Genomic DNA, 18,593 nt, shown 5'->3' on the forward strand with positions numbered 1-18,593 from the left:
AAAAGATTAGCCAAAGAAGAGGAATGGGTTTTAATAAACATGCTTCACACGAGGAAATTCCTAGGTTTTGAACAGTAATACTAATAGCTCCGATTGACTGGATGCCTGCCGTGTTCTGGACATGAAAATTGATCAATTGATACGATAAATATGAAAGCAATGTTAGAGCTAGATATTCTTCAACCTAACAGTAACAGCAGTCTTGTCAATTTTGAGTAGGAATATAATTGACACCTACCAAAAAAAATTGACCATTCCTTTCTGTTTCTCATCATGCAAGTATTAGTCGAAACAGGCATAAATATCAGACAACTCCAAGCCCAACTCCATCTACATCCAACCCACCCCAATTTTTGCTGACAAATTCTAACAATCTAACTTTTTTTTTTTTGTTTTTTTTTCCCTTTGAGTTGCATCAAATTGCCCATATATATATATATATATATATATATATATATATACTCTTTCCATTCCATATCAGCATAGCTTCAAAATGTAAATTATATATCACGAGCCAGTTTAGTTTTAAAGTAACAATTTAGAGTTTTAGTTGAGTCGTCCATGTTTGAAGATTCAAAATGGAGGAGCGGTGGGTTTGGGTCAAACATTACAAAAGTCCATAAAGATGGTGCTGGTCAAATGGTCCCATTGATGTTCTTTGTTGGAGCTTTGTGTGCCATAAGTTGTGCTTTCGTTTAAGGAGTTGTAACCTTTGACAGTTGAATTGTCTTTCGCCCGCATGTCTCCAGCACTGGATCCTAGGCTCTTCTGACCTCTTGATCTTCTAGCAAATTTGCCGACAAAAATGTGGTCAACGACACAGACATGGGACAACACAGCCTTGTCATTTGCTGAAGGCACAGGCTTGCAGGCCGCGGCAGCAGTTTGTTTCCACCTACGAGGCTAAAGCCCATACTAGCTAAACACCATAATCGTTGATCCCTAGTCAATGCAGGCCCAAGAGTCTTGACACTCAACCCATAGTGTTAACTCTTATGAAACCTTGAAGGTCTAGTCTCTTGTACAAAGCCCGAGAGAAATCCAAAGCTTTCTTTCTCTGATTTTTTAGATATTTTACAGACTCGAACTAAACTTATCCGCAGCTACTATGAAATCTGCTAATCAGAGGTGAAACCAGAAATTGTAGATTGAAAGGAAAAATAAGAAAGTAATTGATTTTTGAAGATGGAAATCATGTAAAATTGAAAAATATAACTACAATTTTTCAAAATCTTAGGACTAAAATGTAAAATCTTGTAAATTTTGAGATGCCATTACACTCAATGTAGGTCCGTCCCTGCCGCTAATTTTGTGTTTAATATTACAATTGAAACTATTTTTTTTTTATTATTTGTTTCTCTTACGGTTTAAGGACGAAATTGTTGAAATCTTAAACAATTATTAATTTTCCGTTGAAAAATCAAACCGATAGGTCTGTGAGAATATTTTTTTTTGTATTTTAAAATTATTTTTTTAAAATATTAATTTTTTATTTTTTTAAAATCAAACCGGTAGACCTTCCACCGCTAGAACTAGAAGACCACCCTGCGGGACAACAACATGCACAGGAAACCGTGGAGACATATGGTACAGTAACAAATAACATCAAAAGGGTAATCAAGGAGTTCAGAATTTATAGACGGAGCCCTGATAATCCCTACCAGAAACCCTATCTCCATTCTTACTTCATAGACCTATCCAAATGCGGTGGTACATTTACACACTTTTTTATTTGTAACGCTATTAAAAAATTGATAAATATAAATAAAAATACTAATAAAATATTTTTATTAGTAAATTTTCGATAGATTTTCTAGATAGAAATATTCCATTGGTATATACCGAGAGAATTACAGTAAAAAATAAAAAAAAATGATGTGTCATTTTTACCAACGAAATTACTGATGAAATTTATTTTGTCGGTAAAAGCCGTCGGTAAAATCATTGGTAAATTATGAACACTGTTCATCATGTCAATTACTAAGAAAATCACCGACGGAAAATTCTGTCGGTATTTTCCAGAGAGCTTTGAAACTGTTCACTTTCTAATTGCACTGTTAGTTACTATTCTTTACAGACAAAATCACTAACGGATTGAAAAGTCGTCGGTGTTATTTGGCGGTTTTCTGAAAAATTTCAATTAAATTAAAATTTAAAATTAAATATTACAAATAGAATCACCAATGGAATGATTAAAAATTTTAATATTTAATTATCCGTCGGTAAAACATCCTAATAAAAAGCCTAGAATCCATAATTTCACAACAGATGGAGCTCCTTTGTTCTTCTTCTTCTTCTTCTTCTTTCCCATATGTACAAAAACATCAATATCTATTTCTTTCTTTTCTTTCTTTAACTCCTTTTCGTCTCCTCCATGCTCGTATGTATTCTTCTCCTTTCTTTTTTTTTTTGTTCTCATTTTTTTTAATTAATATATTTTATAAACTTGTTTTTTTCTCTTCTTAGCTTCACTTGCAACTACATTAAGGTAAGATTTTTCTTTTTTCTTCTTTTTTCATTTTTTTCCAGTATATTTGTTATTTTATTTTATTTTTAATTGTTTTTGTTCTTAATAATTGTATGAATATTGTTGTGGGATTTTTTTTCATATGATTTTTTCATCTTTTTTCCAAGCGTTTTGAGTATTATAAAGTGTTAATTTATATAATTTAATTATTTTATAGTTTTGTAAAATAGATTTTTTTAAAATATTTTTAAATAATTACTGATGGAATTATATACGGTATTTTTTCGAGGAAAATACCAACAGAATGAAGCGGATAATTTTGTTTTTGCTTGTTTTTTCCGTTAGTAAATCCATCGGTGATAATATTTTTTTTATTATTAACAGACTTACCGACATACAAAAAATTACCGATGAAAAAGTTATCAACGGAGCATTGCAGTCGGTTATTTTATTGGTAAATTAATTACTAACCGAATGACAGTTCAAATACCAACAAAAAATTCCATATGTAAATATAAAGATTGTGGTAGTGTAATTTCCTCTTAATCAACTTTGTTAGAAATTCTCGAGTCTCTTCTGGGTTGTATTTTGATAGCACCTGGTTTAGCAGTTGAAAATAATTATTGTTATGTTGGTGTGTATAAGGTGTTGGATGCAAGGTTGTCAATTCCGTTTCGGTAGGTGTTTCGTTTTTTCAATTGGAACGGAATGTTTCAGTTTCGGAGTATTTCGGCGTGCCGTTTCGGGGTTGTACTGTTCATATATATATATATATATATTCAACAAATATAATTCAAATTCAAGATAAATTAATTATAAATTATGCAATGCAAACACAATGCCAAACAAATATAATTTCAAAATTTAAAATATTTCTAAATAGTCAAGATTAAATAGATCTTTAACTTAAAGTAATTCAACTTAAACAAAATATCAAAATATTATGAAAGTAAAATGTTTTAACACAAATATTTTAAATATAAAGTTAGGTCAATGTTATTAAGGCTAATGAAATCTAAAGCATCCCTTGTTTTGCTCAAATTCCTACAAAGTATAAACATGAAAAAAACAACATGAATATAAACCATATATATTAGTGATAAATCTAATTTTAAAAAATTAATATCATTGTTAATGAAAATACTAATAATAATTTTCAATGTTATTATTAATATCATTGTTATAGAAAATAGTAATAAAAAAGAGCTTTTTATAATTGGGTGGTTTAATTAATTAAATTGAATAAGGTTCAATTTGATTCAATGGCTTTTCAAGAGCGGAACGGAACATGTGGAATGGAACAGGAACGTTTCGGGCGGAATTTAGCCGAAAAATCCGGAACGGACCGAGATTTAAAATGAGATGAAATTTGTTCCGTTTTGTTCCGTTTTTTGAATTGGTATGGAATGTTTCGGCCATTCCGGACGGAACGGAACGGAATTGACAACCTTGGTTGGATGTGTTACAGAAGATAAAAGCAGAGGATGATTCAACTCTGGTCATGCAGGGAAGGGATATGTGGATCATGTGCCATGAATGTTGATGGGACTAACACTGTGGCCTGCCTTAAGCCCGTTGATGCAGCCACCGGCGAGGTGATCAGAGATCTTTTTGTCGATCTCACCATCTTCTACCTGCAGTACAAGTAAGGATAACACCATCTTTTCTGCCTTGACATTCCCCCTTTCTTTGTTTTACAAGTCTTTAATTTCTAAGTTCACTAATGCTAGCCTTTCCTCGTATCATCGTCAGCTGTAGTGCTTGTTGCAGTGTATCCTTCCTAGACAACAAAGGCACCTGAGTGTATCCTTTGTGCTTGTTGCAGTGCTTCATGCCTGTCGTATTGGTGGAACCCCGAGGAATTCCTTGGACCTTCTCCTTTGCTCCAAGCTTATCGATGGGTCTGTGACAGGTAACTTGTTATTCTTGCAGCCCTTCGCATCAAATGCTATCTATATACGCGTTCAAGATCATTAATTTGATATTCACCTTTTCATTTAAATCATCTGATGCAAATGGGCTCCTTGGATTTTACTAAAACATTATGATATTAAATATATAAATTCTGCGTAACAGTCGGGATGAATTTGCGGATGAAAGGTTGCAAGCATTAACGGAAGATCACAAGAGATTATACAGATGCAGAACTATGAAGAATTGCACTGCTATCTGCCCCCAAAAGCCTAAATCCTGCCGATGCTATTCACAAGATGAAGATTAGGCATTTACTTTCTGTGCGAACGGAGGAAGTGGAAACCGATAACAGTGTCAAAGGAGGCTAAACTCAGACAAGTGAATTCAAATTCACTGGAGATGTCTATTTATGTTTTTCTTTCTAATTAATTTTTTTTTTTTTTTTAATATTGAATTGATAAAAAATTAAGTTTTATAATTTATTTTATTTTTTTAATGAGATTATTATAATTTTATGATATGGATTATAAGTTTGACAAGTTAAATTAAGTTGATTAAATATCATCTTTTCTTTATGTTTTTTTAAAATTTAAAATAATTAAAGCAATTTTATTTCGGCCAAAAATAATTTCAAAAAAAGTTAATAAGTCTTTGACCCTTATTTTATTTCAGGTTGACCCAAGTCAAGTGGAATCAATCCTTTCTCCATTGCTTCTTAAAATTGAATAAATTCAGACTATAAATCAGCTTGATTTTAGATCAACTTGTCTAGTTAATCCTGATTTTATAATTAAAAATATTATAATATTATTTATTTGAACACTTAATATAAATTAAAATAAAAAAATAATATCTAATTATTTTTTTAAATATATAAGTTTGGTAGTTGACATTAACACATTTTAAAGATAAAATAAATTCTTTTATATTTTATTTTATTTTATCTATTATAACCAAATAAGATATAAAAACTATCATTTTATTTATATACCATTATCAAATATAATTGTATCTCTATTTTATTACTATTTGTATTATTGTTTTTAGAATAATAATCAAAAGCTATCAAATTCACTAATTAACCTGAACAAGTAAGTTAGAGCGCCAAAATTACTTTGAAGTGCTCATCGACATCTCGTTATTCTCAAGGAAGGAAAAAAAAAGGTAATAAGGCCAGGCAGATAAAGGGCCTTAACCCAAAACTTTAAGTTTGGCTTTGATTAGCAATATTAGAATCTAGAAAAAGAATTACTACAAAACCAAAATCACCATGGATGATTTCTGGGCTTAAGGCTTAAGCCTCATTGGCGCAGAATTAGAAAGCTGAGAGGAAGTGAGGTCAACAAGGCTTCTTTTTTTAAGAAAAGAAAAGAAAAAACAATCGAGCTCGAGCTTTTCTTGGTAAGAAATCCACATGTCCTTTTTCAATTTTAAGCTCAACAAGAAAAGAAACCAGAAACCAATTCCTGTAATAAAATAAATAAATAATTATGCCCATTTCTCGCTTTCTTTCCTTTTCCTCCAAATACCGCCCAAGACAGGCTCTCAATCTGCTTCAAAGGTCCCTCTCTCTTAAACTCCTTAAACCTTTTTTTTCCCTTCTATTTTTGTTATTTTTCTCTGGATAATCAAGAAGCTTTGTTATGCAGCAATTACCAGTTCCTGGCATAGTAGAAACTCTTTCTTTCTTTCTTTCTTTTGATGTTTAAGCAAATGGGTTTTCTTGGAAGGGTTTAGGGCTTAGATTACAGGAATGCATTTTAGTTTTTATATATATACTTCTGGAATTGAACTCCGTGTTGTTCTGTTTACTGTTCATTCTTTAAAGATTGTTGGGTTTTTCTTATGATGGTGTCTAGTTTGGCATTATTTAGTAAAAGTCTTTTCTTTACATTTAAAGGATGATTTCAAAGACAATTGTTAGTGAATTTTTTCTCTGAATTTTGTGATGTTATTAGTTTTCTCTGTTTATTTTGGGGGCATTTGATTATATGTGTATCATTGGTGTAGGCTCGGTCCATCTAAGAGGGTTCAATCGAGTAATCTTTCAAAATCAACAAGACAGAATAACAGGAAGCTGGATGGTCGTCTTGTAGAACAAGTACAAGTCGAACCACGGGTTCCTCGCTCCTATGCCATTGTATGCTGCCTAGCCCCTTCATTATCGCTAATTGATGTGTTGGTTCTCCATTTGATGTGCCATTTTTAGAATATGGTAGATTTTGATTGTTTGTTTGTTTGTTTGTTTTTTATTTATTCATTAAAAGGAGGTGGATTCTGTAGTCGAAACTATAAATGTTTTTAAAATGTGTAAATCTTGCAGCCAGCTGCTATACTCGGATTTGCTGGATTGGCAGCTTTTGTGCATTATAATGATGAGAGGCGAGCAGTTCCAAAAGGTACATTCTATGTTTTACTATTATCAACCGACTGTTTGTAATGGATCTGGAATTTTATTTGCAAGAAAATATTTGTCACTTCAACATTTTGTGCTTGTTGGTTTCAAACATAGGCTGATTTCTTCCTGGTTTCTTAGATGGAGATATTTAATGTTTTGGTTCTTTGTCATGCATGTCAAAGGGGAAAATTCTGTGATCATTTAAGATTAATATGAGCCAATTCTGGATAGTAATTACTTAACATTTCCTTGTTCAGCAGTATCTTATTACAGTGGTTTGAAGGGCTTTTTTTTAATAATAATATTTCCATTTATGTAATATTTGCCGAACTTTCTTTGTTATTGAAATTTACCTTGAGCACATTTTGCTTGACTGGAACTGTCTATCAACCTATAAACTCACTTGTGCTCTTTGTTAACAAGATGCCATTAAAATAGGTGCAGCCTTTTAGGGGAACACAGTGCTTTCAATTGGGTCTAGTTCTATTGAATCTTAAGAAAGAAGAGTTACTGCACTACACCATCAGGATTAACAAAGAAAAGTCAAATCAATCCTCTTGGTGGCCGCATCCTTTTTCTTTTTTCTTTTTTTGAGGTTCAAACATTGTGCCTTGGCATTATATTTATTGATTGCTTAAACCAATTGATCACTTTTGAATTCATATTGTTCTTGGTTCTGTTGCTTTCACCGAGTTCTTAAGAAACTTGAAAATGAAACAAGTAAAACACTTCACCAAATTGCATTTCACCTCACATTTTTCAAAGAAATAATCTAACAAAAGAATTATGGGATACATGTTAGGCTGCTGATATGCAAAACACTTCGTTCCTTATCATGTTTTTTTGCGTCAAAATGAGGAACCCAAACTTGATCACAACAAACATAAATGGGTTGCAAGACCCACTGAGATCATCCATAAGCAAAAAACTATACCTAGCGGTGGCCCAAATAAATGTTTTACACTCGAAAGAGTGTCACTGACATTCTCCTTCTAACTTTATGAGTAATCATCACTGTCCAGGCTCTCTGAGTTGTGTGACTCAAAATGTTGCACTATGTAACCTTACACTGTTACACCTATTGTCTGGTTGGCTTCATCTTGGAATGGAATGTATGTAGGATGGAATACTGAACCTGTGCTCTGTCATCTCTATGACTAGAGATTTGTTCACCATATTGTTAACTACTGTATGGTAGTCATCAAAATAAAGGCTATTGTTGGGGTAACAGTCATGTTTACTAAACACTGAGCTTCTGCTTCTGGAAGATCAATTGGTGCTTGATTATCTTCTTTCTGAAAAGAATGGTGAACATAACCAAAAGTGGTTTGGCCACCACTTAGCTGCCATGTGGTGGTAACACCAGGTGCAAAGCAGCTTGTTTACGACTTCTTTTAACCTTGTTCTCCCACATTTTTAATTGTATTTTTTCTGTGTATTGGTCAGGTCAAGGCAGTGATCGCGGCAATGTCAAGGGTCCGACTATTGGTGGTCCGTTCTCCCTAATTAACACAGAGGATAAAGTAGTTACTGGGAAAGACTTTCTAGGAAATTGGGTCTTGCTGTACTTTGGCTACACATCCTCCCCTGATGTTGGGCCTGAGCAACTGAAAGTGATGGCCAAGGCCATAAACACATTAGGTCTGATGCATTAATCAGCATTTTTTTCCCTCTTCCTTTTTGTTTATTTTGGGTGGGGGGATTGTATATCTGACATCTGTATCTTATATGGATCTAGAGTCTAAAGCGAATCTCAAGGTTTTGCCAGTGTTTGTCACACTTGATCCTCAGCGTGACAATCCCTCGCATCTTCGTGCTTACCTTAAAGGTCAGTCATATACTTGCTGCACATGTTTCATACAATCCATTAGTTGTGTAGTAATAACTGGCTGTGGTTAACATATATTAATGAACTTTTAATGACTGCAGAGTTTGAACCAAGAATAGTAGGATTAACAGGATCTGTGGGTGCTATAAGGCAGATGGCACAAGAGTACCGTGTTTATTTCAGGAAAATTGAAGAGGAAGGAGAAGATTATCTTGTTGAGTCTTCTCATGACATGTAAGCCCCAAGCTCAACTACTGCTTTCTTTTCTTCTCATTTTTTAGTTTCTTCTTCCTCTTTGGCTTGATCACGAAGTGGATTTTATGAATTTTAAAACATGCAGGTATTTCATCAATCCAAACATGGAGGTGGTAAGATGCTTTGGCGTCGAGTATAATGCAGAGGAGCTATCAGAAGCAATACAAAAGGAATTGAAGAGAACCTCGGCTTGATTGTTTTGAAAATTTTGATGTGCTCTTAGTCTTCGGGGAATTTTGTATTTTTCAAGGCGTCTAACTCACATTCCTATTCTTTTCTCCTATTTTCTCAAAATATAGTTGTAGCGTCAGGAATGAACATTTCCAAATCCATGACTTTTGAAAGAATGTAATGATTTTTTGCTATTCGAAACAGTTAGAAAATGAGGTAGCATTTGACAGTCTCCGGCAGAATGTAAATCTTTGATTATTCTCTTCAACTAACCAACATTCCTTGAGGAAGTATATTTAACTACATTCAAACTATGAATTTCAACGTCTAAGACAACCTTCTCGTGACGGTTTGTACTGGAGAATGGTCCATTCAATCGAGAAATAAGGGTAAGACTTTGCTGTATGTGCTTTTTTAGACTGATTTTCTACTTCCATTCAAAGGGCACGTGATGCCGAACAAAAAACCTGAAGAAAATTGAAAGCAGAGAAGGAAAGAAGGAAATCAACAATTAAAAGCACGGAAAAAAAATAGGAAGTAAAGAATTTAGAAGAGGAATGGTATGATATTTTATCAATTCAACAAAATTATCTTATAAAATGAAAAAAAATATAAATAGCGTAATTTTAAAACATCCGTTGAATTTTATGACCAACTTATAGTTTTGTACGAAAGTATAAGTTTTGTTGAAGATGGATACAATTTCAAGTACAATCTTTCTTTTAAGATTATCATTCAAGCTTTTTCAAAATCTACTTAAATCATTGTTTCATCATTTCTAACCGTGCACCTTATTCTATATTCATCAAATCGTATCACATACTCATGAGCATGTTTACTTTCTTGCCTCAGATTATTCCACTGGTCTAAAAGATATCATTTATAAGAACGAGGTAGGTATCTCTTTTGTAACTTAGTTTTTATCTTAATCCAATCAGTAATAAGGGGTTGACTTCTCTTTGCCAAAAACTCTTACACACTTTTCTAATAGAGGAAAGCGGTACCACTAAGTTTTATTTTTGTAAATTTCACCCTCCTAGTCTTAGACAAATTATACCGGTAAAAAAAATAATTTATGTCACAGATCCACCTATCATCTATAGGTTAAGTTAACCCTTAAAAGTTAGAGCTTCTAACTTGAGATGTTTCATAAGTCAATTATCAGGGTCATCATAGTTATGATGATCATGATTGTGGTTGTACTAGCAATTATTGGGGTGAATTGGCATCTAAATATAATTGTTTTAATGTTTACTATTGTTATGGTCATTAAAGTCATAGTAACCTTAACAATGTTCATGTTGGCAGTTTCTATAGGGAATTGGCCTTTGATGGCGCCTATAGTTATCATTAAAGTTTTTATGATTATCTGAGTGGACATGCTATTTATATCAGCTCACATGAGCTGTAATTACTCTTAAATATCGATAAGAATATTACTATAACTCGAGTTCATAGTAACTGTGAATTCTAAATTGTGTACTAGACGACTATTTTATAAATGCATACATTACTAATTATAGGATGTGACTGAAATCACAAACAACAATTGTAAGTAAAATATAATATAAAATTAAAGTTAATATTTAATTATTTATTTATTTTAGAGACTAAACAATAACATATTAAACCAAGAAAAATTACAAGTAAGCAATAGAGTCCTTTAAATGCAAACAACTAGTCCAAATATAATATTTAAATTTTCCCACAAATTTAGTCAAGATCCATAATTAATGAAGAAGCCCAGTTATTCAATATAAATGAATAAATAAGCCAAAGAAAAATAAGGACGTGCTATATTTTTATGTTCAGGCAAAAAAATAATATTAATGTTAATTCATGGCCAACAAACCAAAATATATTACTAATAATGATATTCAATGGTTAATTTTTTTTTTAAGGCTTACAAACCAGATTGTAACGGAATATGCTGGAAGTTACTACTGCTGACGTGGAAAATACTAATGATACGACGAAGACTACTTGTGTGGCACTGACATGTCAATGCTAGCCGGTGTGGTGCTGCCATGGCAGTTCTGGCCAACGTGACAGTATATGCTGATATGGTGATGACGCTGGATAAGTCAACTACTCTGCCTTGAGAGACTGGGACCATGGTCTTGATCTGCTGCTATTGGTATGAACTGGCTGCCATGATGGCACCAATCTGGATCATTGTCAATATGTTGTGTTGGTTGCACCAGGTGGAGGGACTGATGTTTGCTGCCAAAATAAAGGGAGAAAGGCTGTTGGTGTGTTGCAGCCATTGTCGTTAGCGGAGAAGATCTGAAGTGTTGGAGGTGCTGGCTAGAGAATTGTTGTGGAGACACTACTGGAGAAGGCCGATCTGCTTTTTGGTGGCTGTGCGAGGATAACGTCCTCTACGATTGGTAGTTGATCTTTAACAGTTGTGATGGCGGTAGACTAGTCTGTGTTTGTTGTGGCTGGTGGATGGTGGCTACTTTGACTGTAATTTGCGGTAATAATTGCGGTTTAAAGTTTTTTTATTTAAAAATATATGAGATTAATAATTTTTTTATTTTTTAAAAATTATTTTTAAAATTAATGTATTAAAACAATTTTAAATAAAAAATTAATTTTTTTTAAAATGAATTGGATTATATTTCCAAACAGGCAGGGATATTAAGTCTGCTTTAGAAGATGAACAATTTCTTTTTCAAAATCAATTGATCATGATAATTCTATAAAATTTCCAAGTTTTAAAAACTGTGTTGAATTTTAAGGATTTACACAAGTTCTAAGAGATTGATTAACTGCTAGAACAATTAAAAGCATGTGTTATAATACTAAAAAAGGTAAAGAAAACTAAAAGCAGAGAAAGAAATAAAGAAGTCAAAAATTAAAAGCAGGGAAAGAAAAACTAGGAAAAAAAATTTTAAAGTATGAATAGTATGTTAATTTATCAATTCATCAAAACTGTCTCATAAAATAAAAACCAAAAACATATAAATAGCATAATTCTAAAACATGTAACTATTGAGCCTATACATTAATTAAAACTATTTAATATAAATAATTCAAATAAATAAAACAAAAACAATGAAATAGATATACATCAACTCAATTTCCTAACTAAAAAGTAACACGTCAGATAACTCGGGTATGTTTGAGATTGTGGTAGCGGTTGTAGTTCAAAATATTTTTAATTTAAAAATACATTAAAATAATATTTTTTTTAATTTTTAAAAATTATTTTTAATATCATCATATCAAACCAATTTAAAAACATAAAATAAATATTTTTTTTTAAAATAAAATAAAATTCAATTCGACTAAACACATTAACAGAGATCCTGATCTGAATGGTTTTCATCCATATAGTCATGTAATTTACTCTCTCTGTGCGTGTGTGTGAGGTGTCCCACGAACACATAGCTATGCTGTTAGGAAACGACCTTCCTATATATATATATATATATAACAAAGATTTATTCTAGTTGTTGCAGGCGCTTGAACCCTTGACATTGACTTCAGAATGAAGGTTTCCAGAGGTTAGCTGGTTGCCCTCACAGGCGCTTGAACCCTATCTACTATTATAGAAATTGTTTTTGGTCTGTCGCAGTGGTATGGAAGTGAATATTTATATATATATATATATATATATTAATTAGCACATAAATTAATTAATTAATTACTAGAGGTTGGTTTAAAAAAATGTAGCTTCTATGATACGTGCAATGCTCAAAGCCTCAAATATGCCAACGTGCCCCCCTCTATTTCTCTTTATCGGCAGCACGCCTTCATCGGCTGTAAAGAAAAAGAAAAGGCTCTTCCAAACTATGCTTTCTCTTTCCCATAAGCCCACTTCTTCATTGGTTTTTTTGTGATTCTGTAATATTGCTGGATGGTTGGCAATGCCCCTTGATTTACGTCCGTGATGTCCAGTAATGATGTGATTATAAGGGTAATTATTTTTGGTTTGGTTTATTTTTTATTGAAAAAAATTAATCAAATCAATTTTTCTTTTAAAAATCAAAATTGGTTCAAACCAACCGGTTTCGGTTTGGTTGAGTTTATTTTTTATACAAAAACCGGTTCAAACCGGTTTGGCTCGGTTTTTCTCCGATTTGACTCGGTTTTTTTTTTCGTTTTTTTCAGTTTGGGTTTGGTTTGTTTTTTTTTATTTCAGGTTTATAAACTAAAATCAAACCGAACTGATCAGTTTTTTCAAAATTTTAATCTTATTTTCATATTTTTTTTTAATTTTCTTAATTTAATTAGTTTTTTAGTTTTTTTCTTACTTTTATATGATTTTATAGGGTTTTTTACGTCCGTGCCTTTTTGTGGGCTGGGGCAAACAAATCACGGCAAAGTTTTGCTCTGATTACAGGAATTTGCAATTATTTTTGAGCAAATTAATCCAATCCAACGTTTTTCAAATCCCATATCAATCATATTCAATGTATTGCATCAACACGCAAGGCACTGCAGAACTTGTCTAGGTACAAATTATTCGCTTGTTTTTTTGATTCACATGTCGTGGGTTTTGGGATGAGTGTAACAGATGTTGTTTTTTAAATATATTTTTGATATTAGTATATTAAAATAATTAAAAATAAAAAATTTAAATTCTTTAAAAAAAATTTTAAAATAAAAAGAAATAGTATTTTAAGAATATTCATGCCAAATGTAGGGCAAAGGCAAGGAAATACAATTCTTTTTTTGGCTAAAAATTTAGAGATCCTCGTTTCGTAAAAGACCGGGTCTCTTGGTTCCCCCCTTTTCCACCACACACGAAACATGAAATAAAGGAGAACAAAAAATTGAACAATGAAGACCATCTTCCCCCTTTTAAAGTTTAATAAAACTATACCAACTGTAAATTAGTGTGCTCCTTTCTTTTGGTAAAGAAATTTACAAATTTTCCCCCCACATTCATCATGCCATTTCATGTCTTGTCTGTAACAGAAAGAGAGCGAAATCAAAGAGATTCTATGTCCTTGCAGCCACTTCGGGGGCCCTTCCAATCCATCTCCTGGAGCTAGCTATTTTCAAACCCCACGTCCATTCATTCTCTCTTTCTTTTTTCCTGGATTTAGGCAGGGTTCAACCTTCCTGACTGGCAAAGCCCATGATATATATGTATTTATACTTCGAATCTCTCATTTCTGATGGATACTTTGTGTTCAATGTCTCTGCCTCATAATGTTTCAATATTGTTTTCATAGCTAAATAGCTAGCAATGTTCTGTGTCTTTGTTGGTTTAAAAATGCGCCAACCTTCTCTACCATAAAAGCTGCATTACCTGTAAGACTTGAGGAGAGAGGCTCAAAGGTCATAGCAGAATATGGGAGACCTGTCGCCCGAAAAGAAATCTGCAGGTTGCGGCCTATTTTCAGCGGTTTTTGGTCGAAGAGTTTTTTGGCCAAGAAGATCAACATCCACAGGTTCAATTAGTACAATGAATGCAGCCAATTTCACCAAAACACCTAGCACGCCGAAGAGGCGAAGGAGTGGCTCAGATGAGGCTGCATTTCTAGGCAATCCGTCTAGCATAGCAGAAGAGCAGCGAAAATCTATCACAAAAGCTCCCATGCATCCCAAGATCCCTCCTTCAAAGACCCAAAACTACGGTAGAAAACTTCCCGAGGACGCAACCAAAATATCATCTGATCAAGGTCATGCCAATCAAAATCAAGGTTACGGTAATCAAAATGCTTATGTTAAACATGGTAGGAGGGTTCCTAAGGAGGCAGTTGGTCTTTCAGGTGAGCTCGAAAGCTATATCTCTGATCATCAGAAATCTAAAGGAAGCAGCACGCTTGTTCGTGCTTCATCCAGCAATGTGATGCTCCTTGGCAATTTAGGTAACTTGAGGCAGGGAGGGGGTGGAGGAAATACGACTTCTCGTGATGTTCTTGATTACCTTCCTAAGACCGCAAGAGAAGAGGTTGCAACTCCTAATGGGAAATACCCTAATAGTGTAATGGGAAATGTAGTGAAGAAACAGAATGAAGAGAAACCAAACGTAGGTGCGCAGCCTGCTGCAGGTTCTTTATGCAGGGCTCTCTCTACTAGAATGGACCCTGAGCAACTTAAAATTATGGGTAATGAGGATTACAAGAATGGGAATTTTGCAGAGGCATTGGCTTTGTATGATGCAGCAATCTCGATTGATCCTAACAAGGCTTCTTATCGGAGCAACAGAAGTGCGGCATTAACAGCTCTAGGTAAACTTCTGGAGGCAGTCTTCGAGTGCAGAGAAGCCATTCGAATCGAACCCCATTATCATAGAGCTCATCATCGTTTAGCAAACTTGCATCTCAGGTAAAAAAAATAAAAATACCATTAATTGCCCGGAGATTCTAATTCAATTTAGTGCCATGTGCTAATTTTATACGGTGTTTCTTCTTTCCATTGGTGAAAATTTTATGTGTTCATAGATTAGGCGAGGCAGAAAAGGCTATATATCACTACAAACGCGCAGGGCCAGAAGCTGATCATGCTGACATTTCAAACGCTCAAGCTCTTCAAGCCCATCTCAACAAGTGCACTGATGCTCGTAGACATCGAGATTGGAACACCTTGATCAAGGAGACTGCGGCTACCATATCTGCTGGTTCAGATTCAGCACTGCAAGTAATCCACCTAGTTTTCATTGAACACGTTCAAATATTAAATACCGCCGTGCTTGCTAAACTAGTTGTGTGTCTAATATAGATATATGCATTGCAAGCTGAGGCCTTGATAAAGCTTCATAGGCACCAAGAGGCCGACGAAGCATTGCAAAAGGGTCCAAATTTTGATGTGGATGCCTGTACACAATTTTTTGGTCCAATTGGCAATGCAAATTTGTTGATGGTACGAGCTCAGGTTGACATGGCTATTGGCAGGTTAGTGATCTGTGTTACATAGTCACACATTATTAGAATTGCATTAGAGGTGACAATCTGCATGAGAGCGTAGTATATGATTGCATAGGCTCATAAATAATTAAAAGAAAGGAACGACTGTAATCTGGTGTTGAGGAACAGCTCAAAAGGCAGATTTTTGCTGGTAAAAAGTGGAACCAAAATACATACAAAGTCAAGGAAAAATCTGACCACTTACCCACCAGTCACCAACTTGCTCAACTATTCCCTAATGATTGTTTGGGTTAAATGCTTTGATTTTGCACCTAAGCTTTTATGGTAAAAGCAGGGTTTTTTTTTTTAACAAAAGACATGCTTTTCTCTGGTATTTTCGCTTATTAGCATAGAAAATTAAAAATTAGCAAAATAAAACTGATGTAAAAAGTATTTACGAAATAACATAGCTTTTTTCAAAAATCGTCTTATAGATTGTTAATGATATGCTGAACACTTCTCACGTGAACTTGACAGGTTTCTATTGTTGACTACTATTAATGGGGTTCACGTTCGAGCCAAAACATATATTTGACTATAACTGAGCCTGTCTAATTGAAATAATTAATGCCAGCTTTTATTCGCTAACCATTTAATTTAGTCCAATATAATTGAAGGAATGCATCGGTTAATTGTCCTTAATGTTTATCGAGTTAATAAAGCTTTTAACCTCTGGATTAACAGATTTGATGATGCTCTGGCCTCGGCACAACGAGCAACAAGGCTTGATTCTAACAACAAGGAAGCATATACGGTGCTGAAAAAGGCTAAAGCTGTAGCTGCAGCTCGATCACATGGCAATCAGCTTTTTAAGGCAGCAAAATTTTATGAGGCATGTAATGCATATAGTGAGGGACTTGAGCATGATCCCTTCAACTCAGTGTTGTTATGCAATCGAGCTGCCTGCCGGTCCAAGCTTGGCCAGTATGAAAAAGCGGTGGAGGATTGCAACGCTGCCCTTACTGTGCGCCCAGGTTACGCAAAGGCCAGACTAAGAAGAGCTGATTGCTATGCAAAGGTGACTATATTTAGTTTGTACAGCATGTTTTGAAATGTGATGTAGCTTTTTATTTTTTACAGCAATTTAGATGATGTCAAATTTGGTTTGATAATGTCTAATGTTTGCTTCATTGAAATAGTTGGGAAAATTGGAAGTTTCAATCAAAGATTATGAGATGTTGCAAAACGAAGCCCCGGAGGATGAAGAACTGGGCAGGGCCTTGATGGAGGCCAAGGAACAGCTCAAGAAGCAGAAAGGACTGGACGCTGCAGCTTGAAGCTCGAGGCCAAGTAGTGTAACGTAGAAAGAAATCGCTAGAGCAGCTATCACTCTATCAGAACCAATGAGGCCAAGAACCAAAAACGAGAGATTAGTTATGGCTAGCGTTGACCGTGATGCAGCAGATGGAACACACAAGGTTGAGATCAGAAACAAGAAACTGCTATGATTAAGGGAAGAAGTCTCACTGATTGGGCATCATGGTTTAGAACATGGTGTAAAGGACTTGGTTTTTTTAGGTATAGATTGATGCTTGTGTGAATTTTTTTGAAAAGATGTATGACACTGAAGCTACTTCTAAGAGTGCAAAATCACACCAAGAAAGGATGATGTAAAAAGCTTCATTTTCTGTCGAGAATCAATGTTGTAAACATGACTTATAGATTGCTAGTTAACATAGTTTATAGGGTTCGGCCTGTCTATGACGGGCTTGTTATGAATCTGTTGTGCTTGTTATAAATGTTTGAGAGCGTGATAATTTATATTTTTAGATATTTTTTTAAATATATTTATCTTGAAAAATATTAAATTATTGTATTTTAGTGTTTTTTTTTATAATTTTAATGTGATGATATTAAAAAATTTAAAAAATTATTTTAATATATTTTCAAACAATCAATAAAATCACCGAAACAATAGTAACACATTTGATCTTAAAGAAAACTAGGGTTTATTTTATTCAATCAATAATACATTTTGATCTAAATGTATACATAGTGTTTATTTATAAATACGCAAGCATATAAAATAAAATAAAAAATTAATAAAAATACTAATTTGATATTGAAACAAAAACTCTCCATTTAACTACTAAGTAATAAATACCTGTACTAGAAACTCTGCAAAGATATCTATAATGTAAATCAACAAATAAAACAAAGTATAAATAAAGAAAAGTAGGTAAGTAAGAGAGAGAAGGTAAAGAATAAAGAAAATAGGTAATAATTTTGATCATATTTCAAAGCAATTTCTTGATTAATGTTATGAGATAAATTTAAAAGAAAAACATAAAGAGTTAAATCTGGGTAAATCAAAGCTGCCCGGAAAACTTCATTTAGAAAACAGGGTAAATCTATGTTAAAAATAAATTATGTTGCTTATGTTTTTGAGTTTATTATAATAAGTAGTGGAAGACCTATTCCATAGAAAATACCTATTCTATAGGAGTTCAATCCACGTTTTAGGTAGTGGAGATATTATTGTTATTCTGTTGCTATTTCTTGGTTACTGTACAACATATTTAAAGGCTTGTTGTTTATTCATTCTACACATTAAGAGTATTTGATCTTCTATTTCTTTATCATTTTGTAACAGTGGTATTAGAGCCACAAATAAAAGAGAAAGTGTAAGAGTCTTAAAACAATGTCCACCAAATAGTCCATAATAATAACAACTTTCTTTTTATTAATTGTTCT

General features: G+C 33.4%; 2 protein-coding genes and 1 pseudogene across 2 annotated transcripts; all 3 read left to right on the forward strand.

The window, feature by feature from the left end:
- The first annotated feature begins 805 nt into the window (after window positions 1-805).
- LOC133673314 (succinate dehydrogenase [ubiquinone] iron-sulfur subunit 3, mitochondrial-like) lies at window positions 806-4,749 on the forward strand (annotated as a pseudogene).
- Window positions 4,750-5,641: 892 nt separating this feature from the next.
- LOC133672857 (protein SCO1 homolog 2, mitochondrial-like) lies at window positions 5,642-9,265 on the forward strand. The gene is made up of 7 exons (XM_062093402.1): window positions 5,642-5,942; window positions 6,392-6,521; window positions 6,705-6,780; window positions 8,226-8,420; window positions 8,518-8,607; window positions 8,709-8,841; window positions 8,948-9,265. The coding sequence occupies exons 1-7, from the start codon at window positions 5,872-5,874 to the stop codon at window positions 9,054-9,056; spliced, it is 804 nt and encodes a 267-aa protein (XP_061949386.1). The 5' UTR covers window positions 5,642-5,871; the 3' UTR covers window positions 9,057-9,265.
- Window positions 9,266-13,875: 4,610 nt separating this feature from the next.
- On the forward strand, window positions 13,876-17,668 carry LOC133672980 (inactive TPR repeat-containing thioredoxin TTL3-like). The gene is made up of 5 exons (XM_062093560.1): window positions 13,876-15,321; window positions 15,438-15,633; window positions 15,715-15,887; window positions 16,584-16,917; window positions 17,039-17,668. Exons 1-5 carry the CDS (start codon window positions 14,342-14,344, stop codon window positions 17,174-17,176), a joined length of 1,821 nt encoding a protein of 606 aa, XP_061949544.1. The 5' UTR covers window positions 13,876-14,341; the 3' UTR covers window positions 17,177-17,668.
- Window positions 17,669-18,593: the final 925 nt, after the last annotated feature.

This window comes from Populus nigra, chromosome 14 (genome assembly GCF_951802175.1).
Source record: "Populus nigra chromosome 14, ddPopNigr1.1, whole genome shotgun sequence".
Lineage (NCBI taxonomy): Eukaryota > Viridiplantae > Streptophyta > Magnoliopsida > Malpighiales > Salicaceae > Populus > Populus nigra.